The sequence below is a fragment of the Sorghum bicolor genome, chromosome 4, assembly GCF_000003195.3.
Source record: "Sorghum bicolor cultivar BTx623 chromosome 4, Sorghum_bicolor_NCBIv3, whole genome shotgun sequence".
NCBI classification, from domain to species: Eukaryota; Viridiplantae; Streptophyta; class Magnoliopsida; order Poales; family Poaceae; genus Sorghum; species Sorghum bicolor.
The window spans coordinates 52,526,653-52,545,716 of NC_012873.2; the positions used below are offsets into that span (position 1 = coordinate 52,526,653).

The window sequence follows — 19,064 nt, forward strand, 5'->3', positions numbered from 1 at the left end:
CAAAAGAATGCAAATGACAACTGCTTTGGAATGATGAAATGCAAAATGCCAAAATTTTTAGGGTCATGTTTAGTTCCATCCAAAATACAGAATTTATTGTCCTCATGAGACTCTTTTAGGTTTTTTGGCCTCTTGATGCCAAAATCCAAAATGGAGAATAACCACCTTTTTGCCAAAAATTTTGCATAGTATTTAGTTTCATTTTGCAAAATGATGAACCAAAATCCAAATTTTTTTAGAATTTGAGGGGAACTAAACACCCCCTTAATTGATTGGGTGGACAAATGATTACAAACCTTTTCAAATTCATTTGAAAAAAAAACTAATTAATTATAAAAGCTCATTCACTTATCTTATAAGTCGTACTTTTTTTATCAGTCAACAATGTTTTTCTTTCATAACAAATCAACAAACAATACTTTCAGCTATGGCTTTTCAAAGCGGCGAAAAGGCTTGAGCATGGGTTCTTTCGGTTCGTGATCTCCGACCTCGTCTCACTCGAGTATGCTTCTTTCACTTCCTGATCTCGGACCTCGTCTCACTCGAGTATGCTTGTGCTCCTAGTAAACATTTAGCCAGGCCTGCCAAAGATGTCAACCTCTCGACTATTGCCATGGCATGGGAACCTTACCTGCCTCTCGCTAATCTGGCATTCTGGCAGGTCCATATAGTTCGCTACTATCCCTGAGAGATGGTAAATGGTATGAGTATGGCAATGCTAAAAATACTACCTCAGGAAATGCATAAGTGCTAAATGGATTTATAGCCACCAAGTTCATCATGAAATTGGGTCTAGCCAAATTGTTCCCACCAAGTTCATTACGAAATTGGGTCTAGCCTAATCGACTGGATTGCTAACATGAGTATCTTTTAAGGTGGGTATGAGTGTAAATCCTTGTGAGTTGTGACAGTTAAGGTTGAGTACCACTAGCAAAGAAAAACTGGGATTCTTCGCAGGTATGATCACAACAGCATGTTTGCTACAATTCACTCTTTTGTTTTCAACAATGGATACCATCATGTCACGATTTCCATTCATAACTAAACAAATTGGTAAACAAATTGGTTGAATTGAATGCTATCGAAACATGGTGTCCAATGTCCCAATGCTGACACATGGTGTCCAATGTCCCAATGCTGAATTGCAATAGTCAGTACCTCCTACATGCGCGTGCAGGAGGTGTCGAAGTCGTCGGGCGCAACCCTGGCGATCCACTCAGCAAGGCTCCTCTTGACCTCGCCGTGGTTGACGAAGGCGAGCTCGTACATGCTGCACAGGTTGACCACCACCGTCTCGTTCAGCGCCGCCGTGGGAACCCTCTCGAGCGCGCCCTCCAGCACCTTGATGGCGTCGCCGAGGTCCCGCGAGTACATGAGGCACAGCGCCTTGTTGTTGAGCGCCACGGCATCCGCGGGGTCCGCCTCGATGCAGCGCTCGTACTCCCGCACCGCCGCCGCGTAGTCCTTGGCCACGATGCACTCCAGCGCGCGGTTGCGGGCTAGGAGGTTGGCATGCCGCGTGGGGTCCTCGGACGCGGCGGCCACGGACTCCACGTGGCGGAACGCGGCTGAGGCCGCGCCGAGGTTGCCGATCTGGAGGTGCGCGTAGGCGAGGCGCGAGAGGAGCACCGGGTTGCCCGGCTCGCGGGCGGCGATGTCGGCGAGGAGCGCGAGCGCCACGTCGAACTCGCGGTGGGAGAGGTGGTCGGCGGCGAGGACGGACGCGACGAGCGCGTCGCGGCGGCGCCACTCGGGGTGCCCGGCGTCGGGGCGGGCGCGGACGGAGGAGAGGAGCGTGTAGAGGCGGTCGAGCGCGAGGGGGCGGTCGGGGAGGAAGAGTGGGAGGAGGGCATGGAGGAGGCGGATGAGGAAGGGCGGCGGCGGGCAGGCCGGGTCCGGGTGGAGGGAGGCGAGCAGCGCGGCGGCGTCGGGGAAGCGTCGGAGCTTGGCCAGGGAGAGGGCGGAGAGAGCGGAGAGGAGGAGGCGGTGGTGCGGATGCGGCGTGTGGGCCGGGTGGGAGAGGTGGGAGAAGAGCGCCTGCCACTGCCCGCGAGTGGCCAGGTCGTAGGGGATCGAGAGATCGGGGAGGCCTGGAGCGGCGACGTCGGTCGCCGGCGGCGGGGGCGGGGAGGTTGGGGAGGAGGCAGCAGCCATGGCGCGGCGAGGGATCGAGATTGCCGAGATCTGGAAGACGAAAAGTCTGCTCGACCGTCGACAGGTGGAGTGGGCTGGAAATGAATGAATTCTACTATGCAGGTATACTGGGCTTCTGCGTTTGTCTGCTTATATGTTGGACTTTGGGCCTACAATAGAATTTCATGGAATTGCTTTCGATAATTTGCTTGCGGGCGATTTTATCTCATCTCAGGCCTCCCTAAAATTAAAAAGTTTTCAAGATTCCTCGTCATCGAATCTTACGATACATGCTGAAACATTAAATATAGATAAAAATAATAACTAATTAAACAGTTTGTCTATAAATCGCGAGATGAATTTTTTAATTCTAATTATTCCATGATTGGATAATATTTGCTACAAACAAACGAAAGTGCTACAGTGCCTAAATCAAAAAAAATCAAAACTTTTCATAATAGAAAAAGCTTTTCTAAGGTCTTGTTTAGTTCACCTCAAAACCTAAAAACTTTTCAAGATTTCCATCATATCGAATTTTACGGCACATGCATGAAACATTAAATATAGATAAAAAATAATTAATTGTATAATTTACCAGTAATTTGCAAAACGAATCTTTTGAGTCTAGTTAATCATATTTGAACAATAATTATCAAATAAAAACGAAAGTGCTATAGCACTCAAAAAAATTTAACTCCTCAACTAAACAGGGCCTAAATAAAATTTGCATGTTTGGCACAAGATTGGGCGAATTTCCATTGAACTTAAGGGGGTGTTTGATGGGGTGTTAAAGTTTAACATATGCTGTAGTATTTTTGTTTTATTTAGCAATTGGTGTTCAATCATAGACTAACTAGGCTTAAAAAATTTGTCTCGCAAATTACTCTCTAATTATGTTTTTAGTTTTATATAAATAGTTAATGTCTAATACTTAATGTATGTGTCCAAATATTCAATATGACAAGAGTTAAAAGTTAAACTTTACTGCAAGAAACCAAACTGGGGCTAAGGCCTTGTTTAGTTCCGAAAAGATTTCGGATTTCGGTACTGTAGCACTTTCATTTGTTTGTGACAAATATTATCTAATTATGGACTAACTAGGATCAAAAGATTCGTTTCGCGATTTACAGCTAAACTGTATAATTAATTTTTGTTTTCTTTTATATTTAATGCTTCATGCATGCGCCGCAAGATTCGATGTGACGGGGAATCTTGAAAACTTTTTGTTTTTTGGGTGAACTAAACAAGGCCTAAGATGAATCGAACTCGGACCGTTACAATAGGCTCAAGCTGGTTTACACGGCCTGCGGGGCCAACCTAGCCAAGATCGGCCTAGGCCAGACTGCAAAACTAGCCTTTCTCTACTGTTGCACAATACTCCCTCAGTTGTTTTGGCTTATTGAGAAATTAAATCTACTTAGATTTTGTTTGACACAGCTCAGCTTCCCTAGTGAAATTGCTTTTTAGAAAAGTGCTTCATGAGCAACTTTATAGATAAAGCTGAGCTATTTTAAGAAAATTATTTGGCAAAACAGCTTTACCAGCAACTTCATGCATGGATGAAAGAAAGAAAAAAATTAGAGAGAGAGCTAGGATAAGCTACTTTCTATTAGTTTTATCCTAACTTATGTCTTTGTGAGAAAAGAAAAAAAAATAGCTTCACCTATGAAGCTGTTTTGAAAAAGAGTGATTGAAAAAAAAACTCACAACAGCGCATGAAATTGTTGTGAGCTGTACCAAACAGGTTCTTAACTTGGTCTAAATATATAAAATCAAAATATTATATCTATATTACAATAATTAGTATTTAGATAGATATACTTGAATCTATTTTTATAATAAATTTATTTAGAGATACAAATATTTGCTAATGTTTTTTATAAACTTTGTAAAATTTGAGAAAGTCTGACGGATACAAATCCCACGACGATATTTAAATAAGGACGGAGGGAAAGGCCTAAACTGGCCTGGCCCAATAATATTTTGTTGTCAACGGACTCAAACGTCTCTATAGAGGCTCACAAAGAAATCAAGAACTACTTAGGACTTTGAGCACTGTTGTTTGCTGGTGATTCAGCTCAGACCTTTTATAGTGTATAATTTCAGCTCGGCTGTGGCGCCAAATTTTGCCGCCACAAGTATGGCGCCGCCACATACGAAGTATGGCACAATGCGGCCAGGAAACAAGCATGCCCTTTGTCACACAAGTAGCAAATCTGCTACATTAATTAATATATAGAGGGAACAGGGACGGCTGGATGAGAGTTTTCTTTCCTTGAACACAAGTACAACCACGAAGCTCTGGGAGACAAAAAGAGGAAGAGACACACAAGGCACACTTTCTATGACTTGTCGTCACAGGACAGGCAGACAGGCAGTCAAGTAAACGCAATAGAAACACAGACATGCAGCAACGCAGAGAAAGGAGCTTTATTCATTCGTTAGAAATAGCACTTATGCTTCACAGGGAAGCTGGAATCAGCTTACTCATCTGTATAGTCCACTGGTACAACAAAGTTGAGTCTAACCAAAAGGATCCATAACTTATGATGACCCAAGCAAGAATCAGAGTATCTTCTTACAGAGAGATTTGGAAAGAAAAAACAAAACGCCCATTTCTGCAGTTGCTTCTTTTTTTTCAACTCAGGAAACGAGCTGAGATATTGTACAACCAAGAAAAATCCAGAAGACACAAACCAACCCGGTTTGGAAGTCAAGGAAGGGGGTCAGCAGACAAGGAGATGCTACCCCAAGAATTCGTGTTTTCAGCTGACTTTGCTTCCCGAAAAATTATCGTCGCCATCTTAGTTTGTCCATGATGCGGACCGCTTCAAAACAGGCTTCAACATCGCCTTATCCTCTTCTAGGGAGATCATGCCAAGATGTGAAGGATCTTCCAACATCATCTTGGCGACCAAATACCCCGCGATGGACCAAGTCTGGAATTTCCTTGCCTGCTTGCCAACATACCGACCAAGCTTCCCGTCATAGTACTCAGGCCAGCCATCCTTCAACAGCCTCCTCTCTGCTAGGTCAATTGCTCTTCTTGCAATTTGCGGCCGTCCAGTTTTGATGCAGGCTGCAGTCAGCAGCCACAGAAGTACTGCAGAAAGATGAACAGGAATATGAAAACGATGTATAAAAATAGCTCGTATTGTTCGGGTTCCTTGGACTAAGAACAATGAATAGATACAACATATCATGTTATGAATTTCTACTAGAAAGATAAGAAATTAGGAACATCGTTGAACAAATAAGAACCAAAAGTATTCTGCCTTCTGTGGTACAGATTAGGATAATTCCATTCGCATATAAAATTTGAGCAAAGGGATGGCATGGGATGTTCAATAAAAAAGAGGACATACTCTTCTCGGCACTGAAAAGGAATCATTTAAACTCAGAATGTAAAATGTCTGGAAATATGAATGTGTGGATTATGGAACATCCAGTATATACTTAATTTTTCATCCCCATTGTTTATTGTAGTTCAGTGTCCGCAGAAAGAGAACAGAACAATCTAAGGGAAGCTCACAAACCTGGCCACGATCCTCCATTGTGATAGCTCCATCTAGTATTTTTTGGATCACAGCCTGTCACAATTCGCCATTCATGGTTCTCAATAGCAGGATAACATATCTTCAGAGGCATATCACCGATAAGCTCTTCCCAACGCTCCTCAATAAGATCCATTATAGCAACAGATTGCTCAGGTGTTGCAAGAGAAGAAAGTATAGCAATCATGTTTCCAAGTGCAAACCATCGGAAGTCCATCCTGGCAGGACTAACATTACCAATGAAAAACCCACCCTGACAAGGCATAAAGTCAAATAGCCAGTCCGGAATTGAATCAGGAATAACATTGAATTTGTTGACGGCTGTGTGGGAATATTCTTCTGTCTTGTAACGATAAATGTCATTTAGCTGTTGGAAATCGAGCCAAAAATAACTTCGCATGTGATAACTTAAAGCATGAAGGCGGGTAGCAATCTTCTCTACAAATTCCTTCCCTTCATTATCATGCTTAAGCATTTGAAGAGCACACCTTAGTGCCATAAAGAAAAGGGCTTGAATCTCAATAGGGTATCCATATACACCCTACAATTAAGAATGACAATAAGAACAAACATAAGCTCAGTTAGAAATCAAAAAGCATAAGAAATTTAACAATTACATTCACAAGTAACTGGAGATTGGCATGCATCCATTCAAAGCCAACAACAAAGGATGATGTATAACCATCAACAAATATAGGAGACAGTCTTGATGTAGTATCTCTGCAATGTAGGGTTGAAGATGCAACAGCAAAACTTTCTACCAACAGCTAAAAGTCTGTCATATATTAATCTGAATTTATCGTCTGTTGTAGGCAAGTTCACACTCAAAGATTAGTAGGGACATTTGGTGATATTTTCAATAGAAACATTACTAACTGTAGCTAATTTTTGGGAACACTAGTATGACACAAGTTAAACGAAAATAGCAGCAACACCAAGTTCAAATCATTAAAGTTTGATGAAGGCTAATCAACAACATGTCATTATTACTATATTGGACAAGTGAAATTACAAGCTCCACTACACAACAAACAAACAGCAACCTGAACTAGGCATAAAATAGTGTTTCCACAATGTCAGATTTTAGCCATATCCAATGGTTATTTATATTCTTCTCCTTAATATTATGATACACAGCTCTACTGCGAGTTTGAGAAAAAAAAATAGTTATTTGTATCATATGTTAGGAGCACGGGACACAGGAAACATGCATATCAAACCTTATGTTTCAGAAATATGACTAGATCACTGAATGTAACTACCATTACTTTGGAGACGAATGGGAGATCCTAAGTCCACAAATTTCATCAGTGATGCTATAGATACTTATTCTGTAATAAACTCTGAAATAGTAACGCTAAACATAGGCATGAGCTGATGAGCATACTGAATGGTCAGAGCTTACCATTCTGCGATCTATCATACAGCAACCATCAGCACATAACAATGTCGGGAAGGTATCAAACCCCTCAGATAAGCACAGGCTGAGTATGAGCCTCATCCCTTTCTGGCACTCCGGTGTCTCTGCCAGGGTCATATCACCGGTGGTTTTTGTGTACGCCCGGAGGAGTATGATCCACCAGAAACCAGAATCCACAGGCGCAACCCTCCCAATGGCGCTCTCTCCAAAATCAGCATGTAGGGTCTCGACCCCCTTCTTGGCGTCATGCATCACCTTGAAGCTAGCCGGCATGGCTCCCTCCCCAAGCTTGAACCGGTCGACTTTCTTCTCCCAGCCCTGCAGCAGCAGGGTCTTCAGAAGGAAGTTCTTGACGATATCCGGCTCGCCATTCATCAGAAACGCCAGCGCGCTCGGCACGAAATCCCTCACAAACACCTGCCCACCACCAAGTTATCCCGAATAAGATAGGATATATACTGCTACGAGCGTCCGAATGACAAGCTCGGAATCAAAACAATTTTCAGCTTCTGTCAACAAAACAACGATCAATTTTTCAGTAGAGGGAGGTATAAAATGGAGTGACAGCCCACTTGGTCGTAGTTGAGGACTTCCTCGGAAGCGTGGTCGACGGCGGCGACGGTGCCAAGGGGCTGGCCGCGAAAGAAGACGAGTGAGCGGCGGAGCGCCTCCCATGCGTCGCCGACGATGGGGTGGGGCTCGAAGGAGTGCAGCGCGGAGGATGCCGGCGTGCCGACGAGGGAGCGCAGGCCGCCCCCAGGCGAGTACATGCCGTCGAAGCCTCCCCTGCCGTAGCCGCCCGAGTGCGAGACGTCGCTGAGCGAGCGGTCGTCGAAGGAGCGCTGGCGCTCGACGTTGATCCGCGGCTTGCTGAGCAGCCGCGTGAGCTCGAAGTCGTCCGACTCCGACAGCGAGGTGTGCGACGCCGACCGCCGCATCCCGCCGCCGACAGCCAGCTCCATGGCGCAACGTCCGCGGCGGTCTTCCCTCGCCTCCTCCTACTCCTCCCCCCTTGTGTCTCACCAAACTTGCGCCCGGCCGGCTCCGGCTCCGGCTCCGCCTCCGAGCTCCCGCCCAGATCTAGCCCGGGCGCCGGCGAGCGAGAGATCTGGGGCGCTGACGCGACCGAGGGAGGAGGGAAGGGGGGGACCAAGCAGAGCAGAGCAAGACACGGCCGCGCGAATCTCGATGCGAGTAGCGACGACGACGCCGGCAGGGTGGGGACTGGGACTGGGAGGCGGAAAGAGAGGGGAAAAAAAGGATCAGCTGGCTGGGAAGGCGTATTTATAGCTAACCGAGCGGGGGCGTCGCCGGCGCCGGAGCCGTGCGGCACCACGGCTCTTATAGCGGACCACGGTGGGTGGGGGGGCCCTCGCGTCGGCGATGGTGGGTGCCTAGCAGCTGCGTTCCTGGCGGGTTTTGGTGGGTCCAGCCAAGCAGCTAGCGGGTGCAGCAGCTGAGCCTGTGCTGCACGTGGGGTTGGTGGGGAGGACGCGGCGCCGACGTGGCACGGTCATCGCGGTTGAGTGCCTGCCCCCAGGCCCACGGGTTGGTGCGAAAAGGAAAGAGGGGAGGACGTACGGGCAGGGCGACCGGCCCGCGGTGGCGAGCTGCCCGGCGATTTGGGGGAAGCCGCCGGGGCCGCCGCGGCAGCCGCCGTCGGGACCTGGTGGGGATCTGCTTGGCTCATTTTTGGCTAGTGATCGTCTTAGGCCCTGTTTAGTTTACTACCCAAAATTTTTTCATCCATCCCATCGAATCTTTGGACACATCTATGGAACATTAAATGTACATAAAAAAATAAACTAATTACACAGTTTGGTTGAAAATCGCGAGACGAATCTTTTAAGCCTAGTTACTCCATGATTAGCCTTAAGTGCTACAGTAACCTATATGTGCTAATGACAGATTAATTATACTTAATAGATTTGTCTTGCAGTTTCCTGACGAGCTATATAATTTGTTTTTTATTAGTATTTAAAAACCCCTCCCGACATCCTTCCGACATATCCGATGTGACACCCAAAATTTTTTTACCTCCAATCTAAACAGGGCCTTAATCCTTGCCCCTTCTCAGCCTGACTGAGACATTGATTGATTGATTTGCCTGTGGATATGCTTAACTTGGAGTGTTTTTGGTGGCATACGTGGCCGTGATGGCAAGCCTATCGTTTCCTTGGAGTAGGCATACTGTTCATCATCCATCATCATCGAATCTTCCATTTAGAACTTATTCCGATAAGCAACATTTTTTCTAAAATATCAACGACTATAGAGATATTTCATATCTTACGACATACTCGCTCCGTCCCTTTTTAATCGTCGTTCTAGCAGTCCCGTCCCTAAACAATCGTCGTTGGCTACGAACGCTGAGGCCATAGGTCAGTCTCGTACACAGCTCAATCACCCATAGGTCAGTCCCGTACACAGGAGCCCTCACGGACGCTGCCACCGCTTGTTTATCTGAGTGCTCAGTCCCGTACACAGGGGCCCAAAACTGCAGCCCATCTTGTCATTATGAGTGCTCAGGCTATTTGTCTCCTCTGTCTTAATTCCTGTCCCATCTCCTCAACGACAGTTAAAAGGGGACGAAGGGAGTACTACGAGTCTGTTTGGACTGAAGCCTTAAATATTTAAAATTGGATGTTTGGGAGTTTGTTTGGGACAAGCAGCTTTTTAAAGTTGCAAATCAAACAGACTCTATAAAAACAAACAAAACACTATGTATGTATAGTTTTTTTTCTTTTTTTTCTTTTTTTTTGCAAGGATCATGGAACAGGAATTGCTCTAGTTATTTTTAAGATTTAGTTCAATCTCATTTAAAATCGTAGTCCCTCCATCTAATAATGATCAACATGTATCAAAAAATGGAATAGAATTGGCTAGCACGTATCAGTTCAAATGTGTGGTTTGTCTTAAAAGAGATGTCTCGCAAATTGGTGCGGCAATGCAGAGTTAATGGGTCACAACATATTACATCTCTTCTATACTCTAACTTATCTATTTGATGGCGCTTGTTAGGATGCGGAGACACCAATGGCTTACGGAAATAATAGTTTGTTTTTTGTGTCACTACATAAAGCTATGGCGATGATTAATTTTTGAAACTAATAATTAAGGATTCAAAAATCAAAGATCATGAAATCGATAAGCTATAGCGATGATTAATTTTTGAAACTAATAATTAAGGATTCAAAAATCAAAGATCATGAAATCGATAGTTGTAGTCAAAGTTTTGGCTTTTATCTAAAGTAAAATTGAAGTGTTTTTGTGACTGGTGATGGATGAAGGGCACAAGGCACGATCACGCACTTGAAATATGGAGGTGCATATTGGGACGTTGAGACATGAATGAATGAATTAAGGGAATGATGGTTCTCTCCTTTTGTCGTTGTACAAAAAGTTATGGTGATGAACTGATTGATCAATTTTAGACAAAGGGGTATTTTTGGAGATTATTAATAATAGTAGCTTAAATAATCCAGATAGTAAAATTGATAGTTGTGGTCAAAGATTTGGCTTTTGTCTAAATTGATAAAAACATAAAGCAATTTGCATAAGGTAACTGTCAGATGACGGGGGTCACGGAAGCAAAGATCCTTAAGCAATCGTCCATGTGGTGTGACCAGCAATTGCTTGATAGTCTCCGGGAACATGCACGATATGATGCCTTGAAATGCTGTAGTCATATAGCTAAGCCTGGGCAAATTACCCGATACCCATTACCCGTACCTGAATTACCCGGATCCGAACCCGAGGTATCCAATCCTAAATTCTGATAGCGATTTTGATTACCCAAAATTAGTTTGGGTAATTCGGGTAATATCCCCCGGTACCCGAATTACCCAAACATATGTCTATGTCTTTGTATTTATCATGTGTTGTTAGTTAAATATTAGAACTTATCAATTTATTAGAACATAATTCTCTTTGTTTGAATAAGTGATAGTAATATATTATTCTCTACAAAATGCTATTGAAATTCTATATAAATTGCTGCTGAAATTATATATAAATTGCTATTGAAATTTTGTGTACTGCGTTGTTTTCTAAAAATCCAGGTAAATCGGGAATATCCGAACCCGAATTATCGGATACCCGAAATTGCGGATAGTGTTTTTTCGGGACTAATATCGGGTAGCAATTTTTATTACCCGAATTTTGAATTACCCGACCTGAAAAATCGGGTAACCCGAATGCCCAGGCTTACATATAGCTATCATTAACCGCTATGACAGTTACGCCTGGAATTCACCATGACATGGGCAACCCTCTCCAGAAAAGAAAACGTACTTGCGTTGTAATATAGCAATAATAATGTAATAATAGTGTACAATGTAAAAGGGAAGTTGGGTTAGGCAACAATCAATCCATTTGGTACAACGGTGTCGGTACTTGATCACAAGTTTCATGAGTGTGCAACTGTACATTTTTTTTCTTTTCTGTTAAATCACAGCTCCTTTTGACTCTTTTGAAACCATCACTACCAGTCTACCACGGGAAGCCACCAAAAATATTTTTTTTGCAAATAAAAAGTAATTATTCAAGTAAGGTTAATACGCTAGCTATTTCATGGAAAAGGTGTATGGCCTTGCTTAAAAGAACAATGGTATTCACGTTGGGTTCCTTTGTGGAATATTTCCACATTAGTTAAGTCTTTAGAGTGTTCTGTATTTTTTTTAAATTTATTCTGAGATTTAACGACCATATTCTTTAAGTGGTGTGTGATATGTCTGTCAATAGTGAAGTGTTCATAGTGATTTCATCAATCTTGAGATTTGTTGGCTCAGCTAATAGAACTAATAGGTGTGCGTGGATGTCTTTATAGAGATGAGTGCTTATACATATATGGATATGGAAGCATCATTTTATAATCCATCAACATGAAATTTGAATGTGTACTTTGCTTGTACATGGTGTCATGAATTTGTAATTAATGTAATGATGAGACTCCCAAGTAATTACAACTTAATAAACCTTTAAGTAAACATGACTCAATTATGATGGCGCAAACAACTTGCATTGTTGGCTCTTCAATAATATTTTGTACGATTGGCTTGCAAATTCACCTTGAAAATAGAGATAGCCTTAGCGCAGAAAAAAACACAATCATATCCTCGCTATAGGGAGAGATCAAAGCACTTGGCTATCTGAGTGCTAGAATTGTTGGCTCTTCAATAATATGTTGTAACATATAGATAGTCATATCCATAAATAGACTTAGACTTGACAGCTAGAGTCGTAGCCTCTTTAGAAAAAAAAACAAGTCATTATGGTTTATGGAGAGGCAATGAGGCCATCAACACTAATTCCCTTCCTGATGCAATCTTCTTATTATCATATCACCATTGGCACCAAAAACCCAATGTTCACAACTGAAGCCCTATTTGGATCAGCTAAAACTGATAAGAAAAACTAATGAAAGTTATAACTGATCCAAACAGGTTTAGCTTATTACTCGTCCCAATAAAAAATCAAAACCATTACTTGCCTCCTACCCGCTAATAGCAAAAGGTCATGTTTGGATAATCTAAAATAAATAAAAAGTTTCTATTAAAAGCTATAGGTAATCCAAATAGGTCAAATTTATTGCTAGGCTAATAGAAAACTATTGCCGCAATTCCTGAATAAACCAAATTCTTGAGTTATCTTAGGTTAAATCTTTTCAAGTTTGACCAAACATATAGAAAAGAGCAACAAGATTTATGACATCAAACTATATAACCATTAAATACCAACAAACTATATTTTCATAATGTGCTCATTTGGTGTAACATATATTTGACTTTTTTTTCTAAAAAAGTTTAACTTAAGACTAGAAACTGATTTATTCATGGACAAAGGAAGTAACACCATTGGTTGTCTCCTACCAGCGCTAATAGCAACTAATAGGTGCACAACTAACCCAAATCCACCTATAAGCTGAGTGATAGTAATCGTTTTTTATATCTAGTAAAATTGTTAGCCTAAACTGAATAGTTGGATGCAACCTCCTTAATATCTTTGTGCCAAAATTATCTAAGCCCATATATAGAAAAATAATGGAAATATAGAAGTGCAGATTAGGATGACACGCGAAGATGACACACACAATCAATGGATGGAATTGTTTCATACCAAATAATTAAATGATCTTGTGGATAGCACAAATAGACTATCGAGTAGTACTCCCTCCGTCCCAAATTATAAGTCATTCCAAGAATCTTGGAGACTCAAAGTTTTTCAAGTTTGACCAAATTTATATAGCAAAATAATAACATTTTTTGTACCAATCAAGTATCATTAGATTCTTTGTTAGTTATATTTTCATAGTGTACCTATTTTATGACATAAATCTTTATATTTCTCTCTATATTTTTGGTCAAACTTTAAAATGTTTTGACTCTCCAAGATTCTTGGAATGACTTATAATTTGGAACGGAGGGAGTACTTGTTTACTCCGAATAGTGACCAATGAGAGATCTGCAAAATCCCCAAGGAAAAGAAGCAATAATCATATCCAAAGAAGAAGAGAACACTCATAAGTTTCCAAAAGAATGGATGAAAACTATATGGCGCACTCGATGGTTAAGATTTGTTGCCTCTTCATATATACTCCCTCTTTCGAATTATGAGTCTCTTTGATTTTTTTTTATATATCGAATTTGCTATATATCTAGATAAATAACAAACTAGATGTACCAAAAAAATTAAAAAAAACTTATAATTTTGAACGGAGAGAGTATAACTACTCTCTTTAACCACTTAGAAATCCTAACTGTAGTTGATGTGATGTTTTTTAATTTTTTATTTCTATTGTTTTAAATTTTTCCAGGGATTTTGCTCTCCTTTATTTTTTTAAAAATTTCTTTCCCCCCGGGATTTTACTCTTCTTAGAGCATGTAACACCCTAAATTTTGTTCTTTTGGAAATAGATGAAAAATAATTTAATTTTGAATTTTTGTGCTCATGAAACATAAGAAAAGTAATATTTTTCATTAAAATAAAAATTTAATATAAGGCTTAGCAACTATTGTGTGTAAATCATGCTGGTGCATTTTATTTTTGAGATGAGTGATTTTTGACCAAAGTTTGAAATATTTCAAACAGATTTCTAAATGGATTTGAAATAGGCTTTGAATTGAAGAAAGAGAAAAGAAAAGGAAACCCACACCTCTCCCTCTCTCAGATTTTGGCCTGAAAGGCCCAGCGAGCGCCCCCAGCTCCCCTCGCGCGGCCCAACTCCCCCTCCTAGCCCAACAGCAGGCGCGTCCTCCCCTCCCCTTTCCAGTCACTGACACCCATGCCCCACCCGTCAGCGGCTCATATCCCCTCTTTCCTTCTTCTTCACGTGACCGAGACGGTCTCTTTCCCCCCTCCGATCACGAGTGATCCCGAAATTCGGGGATTTGATGCCCCTCTGCGACAACTTACACCTTATAAGGCTTTGGCAACCTCCCCTCCGCCCTTTTTTCCGCATAACCACGCCGAGTTGAGCCCTAGAAGCCGTCATCTTCGAGTTTTGGATCTCGCGGTGCTCGAACTCAAGTCATCACCACCGCGAGCCTTCTTCGCTCTCTCTCGGCCCGAACCAAGCACATAGACGAGATCGCGGTGAGCTCCTCCCCCGCTCGGTGTTCTTATTTTGTTCTCTAGCATACGGAAACGCGAGATCCGACGTCTCCGGCGAGCTCAGAGCTCCCGGCCATGGCGCCCGCCGTCGGAGGTCGCCGCCGGCCACCGCTGGCTCCCTGGATCCATCTCCACCGTCGGATAGCAAATCAACGGATGAGAACAGATCTTACCCCCTTCACTTGGAATTTTTCTAAAGACCCCCTGCCCTTTTTAAGTATAAACCTGCAGTCCCTCAGCGTACTCAGCATAATACGTTTTCCATTATATGAAAGCGTAAACCGGCTCAGTGTATTTTGAAATACGTTTTCTGTATTTACAAAACTGCCATTGATTTTGTTTTAGTCATAGAATGCTCATTTTACATCCGATTTGGTCCATTCAAATTGCGTTGGATCCGTAATAATGAACTCTACATGTTAATAATATTGTTTACTCAGTTTGAAACTTTCTAATTTCGTGATCCTATTTAATTAATTATTTATCTATAGGAAATCTCAGAAAATTCATATCTTTTCCGTTTCAACTCCGATTTTCGTGATCTTTACGTCTATGAAATCGTAGCGATGCGTAGAATCATTTTATAAACTTTTCATACTGTTTTCATATGATTGGTGTACTGTTCTAATTATAGCCTTGTTTGCTTCGTGTATGTTATTCCCGATTGTTTGTGTGATCGATGATCGAGTTTAGACGGTGAACAATACTTCAGTGATCAAGATCAGAGCCTTGGCAACTAGTAAGACCAGCAGGATCAACAAGAGCATTTGGATTAAGGCAAGTATAGTAATTTGGGTTTTATTTCTGTGACCATGATCGTGTGGCTAGATTAATGTTAAGTAATAAACGATAAAAATGACTTTTTAGCAACTTGATGATTTATCTGTACGTGATCACCCGGGACAACAGTGCAACCATGAGGGCTATAATGGCTCTGGCTTTAGTTAAGTATGAGTAACTTTTCTAGCTCGTTAGCGGTTACCCGTTGTGGCGCAATTGGGGAATAGCAGACCGTGGATTCCTGCGGGTGAATCACACGGACTGACTAATAAAACCAAGCGGCCCTAACTTGTTAGACGAACCTTTAAAAGACTTCATAGTGATCCCTGCCGACCTCCCTTGGAAGGGGGTTAAGAGATTAGCTACCTCGGGCGAAAGGGTAAATCATGACTCATGGGTAAAGATGTGCAACCTCTGCAGAGGGTTAAAAACTAGTATACTAGCCGAGCTCACGGTCAGGAGCGGCCTTGGGGACATCTACATTAAGGATGATGATTCTTGTGTTAATATGTTCATTATTACTGTTTAATGCTCTACATTAGTTATGTCACATTGGTCATGAGATTGTGGGAGCTATACAATCTAGTTGCTATACTTGTGGAGTTCGACATGGACTCACTCTTGCCATTTCCCCCAAACCTCAGGAGAAGTTTAGGCTGTGATCAACCAGTCAGTTGGATCCTGTAGAGTGAAGTTAATACTCGAAGTTGGAGTTGCGTATCCGCTGTTTGATACTAAAGGTTATCTCTCTTATACTATGCACGTTATATAATTTATGCATTGTCTTTTGATATTACCCCTTATTTGTAGCTATATGTGAGATTTGACTACTAAAACTCATATATAGTGTATATCTGGTTTTGTCCTTAAAATCGGGTATTACAAAGTGGTATCAAAGCAATGCTGACTGTAGGACGCAAGCCTAGTTAGAACTGGACGTTTTGGCATGCTTCTATCTTTGCTTACTTCTTGCTTTTCGCCTTGACCTTGATAGTTGCTAAAAGTTATGCTTACCTCTTGCCTAGTTCTTTTATAAAATCTTGTCTCTATTCTAAATCCTCTCTCTTTGTCTCTTTAGATGGATCATAACGAGGAGACCTTTGACAAGAAGGAACGAAAGCACCCAGATTTTCCAACCGTAAAAGCATTCGACATGGAGAAGCTTCTAGCCATGCAAACACAAGTAGTGGAAGGAATAACTCAGAATAAGAACTCTCAACAACGTATCTCAGGACCCGTGAGGAGACAAGTAGCAGAAGCTTGGAAAAATATGAGAAATCATGGAAGCGTTGGGAGTAATACATCAGGATATCAGGATCAATGCCACTGTTGTGAGCATTATGGTCTTCCTTGTCTTCGGAATATGTCATCTAAGAAGGAAGTTAAGACAAAACCAACCTGTGTGACTAATGAGGATAAGAAGAGGAAGGCAAAAGCACTAGAGCTGAGATTGGGAAGTGATCAACACCCAAATCCCAAGATGTCACATGTAGCTTCAAATTCTCGTCAGGAAAACTCAAACCTTGGAGATGAACAAATTCCCCAAGCTAATCCCACTGCTCATGAGGTATGCATAGATGGGTGGACAATTACTTATAGAGAGTTTCAACCTCGGAGGATCAAGCAATGTAGAAAGAAATCTAACCAGGCAAAGATAAACCATCAGAGTATGCAAGTTGATAACACACCGAACAACACTTCAGTGGAAAATAACATCACAGAGGAACCAGCTAAGAGAAGGTGTTATCACTGCCAACAAGAAGGACATTATATAAGCTCTTGTCCACAAAAGAAGCAACAGATGCATCGTGAAGATAACCACACTAAGTCTAAGATATAGGTGTCCGTGTCCCCTGGTGTAATAAAAACGCTAGTAGCGAAAGTTGAGTTTGTGTGCCTTGTGAACCTTTAATGCTTAATTGCTTGTTATTATGTTTATGTTTGATTTGGATCTTTGTAATGAGTGTAATGATTTTGTGAAGTTCTTCACAATTTCATTTAGTTTATAGAACTAAGGCATACGGAGTAATGACATAAATAGTTGGGTTTGGTTATATCCTGTTTCTGTCTTTTGCTGATTTCTGGAGCAGTCTGCAATAATCATAGTGTATATCAAGATCTGGTCGTGCAAAGTTTACTAAACTTTTCTGGAAACAACTAGACTCCAAGATCTTTCTCTGACCACAAGAATCACCCTCATAGCTGTTATGGTTTGGAAGTTACAAAAATCACAACAGGATACAACTGTGCTGTCAAGAACCTGGACCAGTTTCGGTTGCTTACTGTTTTAGACATATATAACTATAGAATTTGGAAGAGTATTCTATAGAAAAGTTGTAGACAATTTTCTATTCTTTCCAACAGTATAATCTGGAACTTATTTGGATAAGTAGAACCTGAGATATGATATTTACAATTGGATGTTTCTGTTCTGTTTCAAAATCTGGATAGATCTGGCAATTCCTATTCTCAGCCAAGCTTAAAGACAGAATTTGGGGAAAAGTTGTATACGAAAGTTGTAAAGGATTTCATAATCTTTTCAACAATGTAAGGATCATCTCCATATGAGTTAAGTAGCTCGAGGTATAATTTCTGGAATTTACTGCATCCTTGCTGAGATATTATCAGGAAGGATATTATGTTTGGCTGTTTTACCTGAGCCTAAATACAGAACCTAAGGACGTCTTCTACAGGAAAGTTGTAGGGAATTTCATAATCTTTCTAACGGTATAAGCTACAACTCTATTGGATTAACAGAATGGGAGTTATACCTGTTTTTCTATGCTGGTGTTTTTCATATCGCGGAAAAATTTCAGGATACATGTTTGTTCTCTTGCACAGAAGCTCTTTGGGATGTCATAAGTTCTCAATGTTAGTTAACTTGTCTGGAAAACATGCTAGCTACCTTTCTTGTGTCCCCTAGATGACCTTTATTAAGGGGGGTCGCCTAAATAAAGGGGTTACATGGAGAAGAATTGGATAATGTTGGAACAAGAGACTCGGTACCACGAATGTAAAAGACTATGATGTGTGGCGTCCAAAAAGGATAGGAGAACTAGTCCCTAGTGCCCCCAATCAATCTAATTTTAAGGGGGGTAGTACCTTGATATCACGAGTGATGCATTTTAAGACTAGCTTGGAGTGATAATTGTCTTCTAAGATATTCTATGGTTATGATCATCTATCCTTGTCGTGTTACTGACGTTGGTCACTTGATGACAGGGAGTGTAGTGTCCCATGAATCCGGAGCACAATATGACACCTCTCATGGATAGGTGGGAAGAATATGATCATCTTGATTTTGAAGAAAGATGCTATGAGTATGACAAAGCTGAGTGTTATCAAAATAATAATATGGAAGAGCAAATTGACAACGAATCAAATCAAAATCCACAACGACGGAAGCGTAAAAGGAAAGCTCGTAAGAAGCCCGCTCCTGGAAATAAAGTATAGCGAAATTATATCAATGCAAGACTGAACAATGTGGATAGGCATAACATTCAAGGAGCCACCAAAGTGGTGGGAGGCTATATTCAAGTGGACTCAGTGCTAGTTTTTGCTCTGTT

At 41.6% G+C, this 19,064-nt stretch overlaps 2 protein-coding genes across 2 annotated transcripts; both read right to left on the bottom strand.

The window, feature by feature from the left end:
• Window positions 327-2,254, bottom strand: LOC110434430 (trafficking protein particle complex subunit 12). The gene is made up of 2 exons (XM_021458452.1): window positions 1,159-2,254; window positions 327-684 (listed from the first exon to the last, which is right to left on the bottom strand). Exon 1 carries the CDS (start codon window positions 2,152-2,154, stop codon window positions 1,162-1,164), a length of 993 nt encoding a protein of 330 aa, XP_021314127.1. The 5' UTR covers window positions 2,155-2,254; the 3' UTR covers window positions 327-684; window positions 1,159-1,161.
• On the bottom strand, window positions 4,540-8,429 carry LOC8061047 (cytosolic invertase 1). The gene is made up of 4 exons (XM_002453920.2): window positions 7,680-8,429; window positions 7,093-7,524; window positions 5,670-6,228; window positions 4,540-5,236 (listed from the first exon to the last, which is right to left on the bottom strand). Exons 1-4 carry the CDS (start codon window positions 8,067-8,069, stop codon window positions 4,938-4,940), a joined length of 1,680 nt encoding a protein of 559 aa, XP_002453965.1. The 5' UTR covers window positions 8,070-8,429; the 3' UTR covers window positions 4,540-4,937.

Excerpts from the sequence above, each read along its gene's own strand:
- LOC110434430 (XM_021458452.1), bottom strand. The coding sequence starts at position 2,154 with ATGGCTGCTGCCTCCTCCCCAACCTCCCCGCCCCCGCCGCCGGCGACC.
- LOC8061047 (XM_002453920.2), bottom strand. The coding sequence starts at position 8,069 with ATGGAGCTGGCTGTCGGCGGCGGGATGCGGCGGTCGGCGTCGCACACC. Across the intron at positions 7,525-7,679 it reads AAGTCCTCAACTACGACCAA|GTGTTTGTGAGGGATTTCGT; the intron begins GTGGGCTGTCAC and ends GGTGGTGGGCAG. Across the intron at positions 6,229-7,092 it reads GTATGATAGATCGCAGAATG|GGTGTATATGGATACCCTAT; the intron begins GTAAGCTCTGAC and ends TCTTAATTGTAG.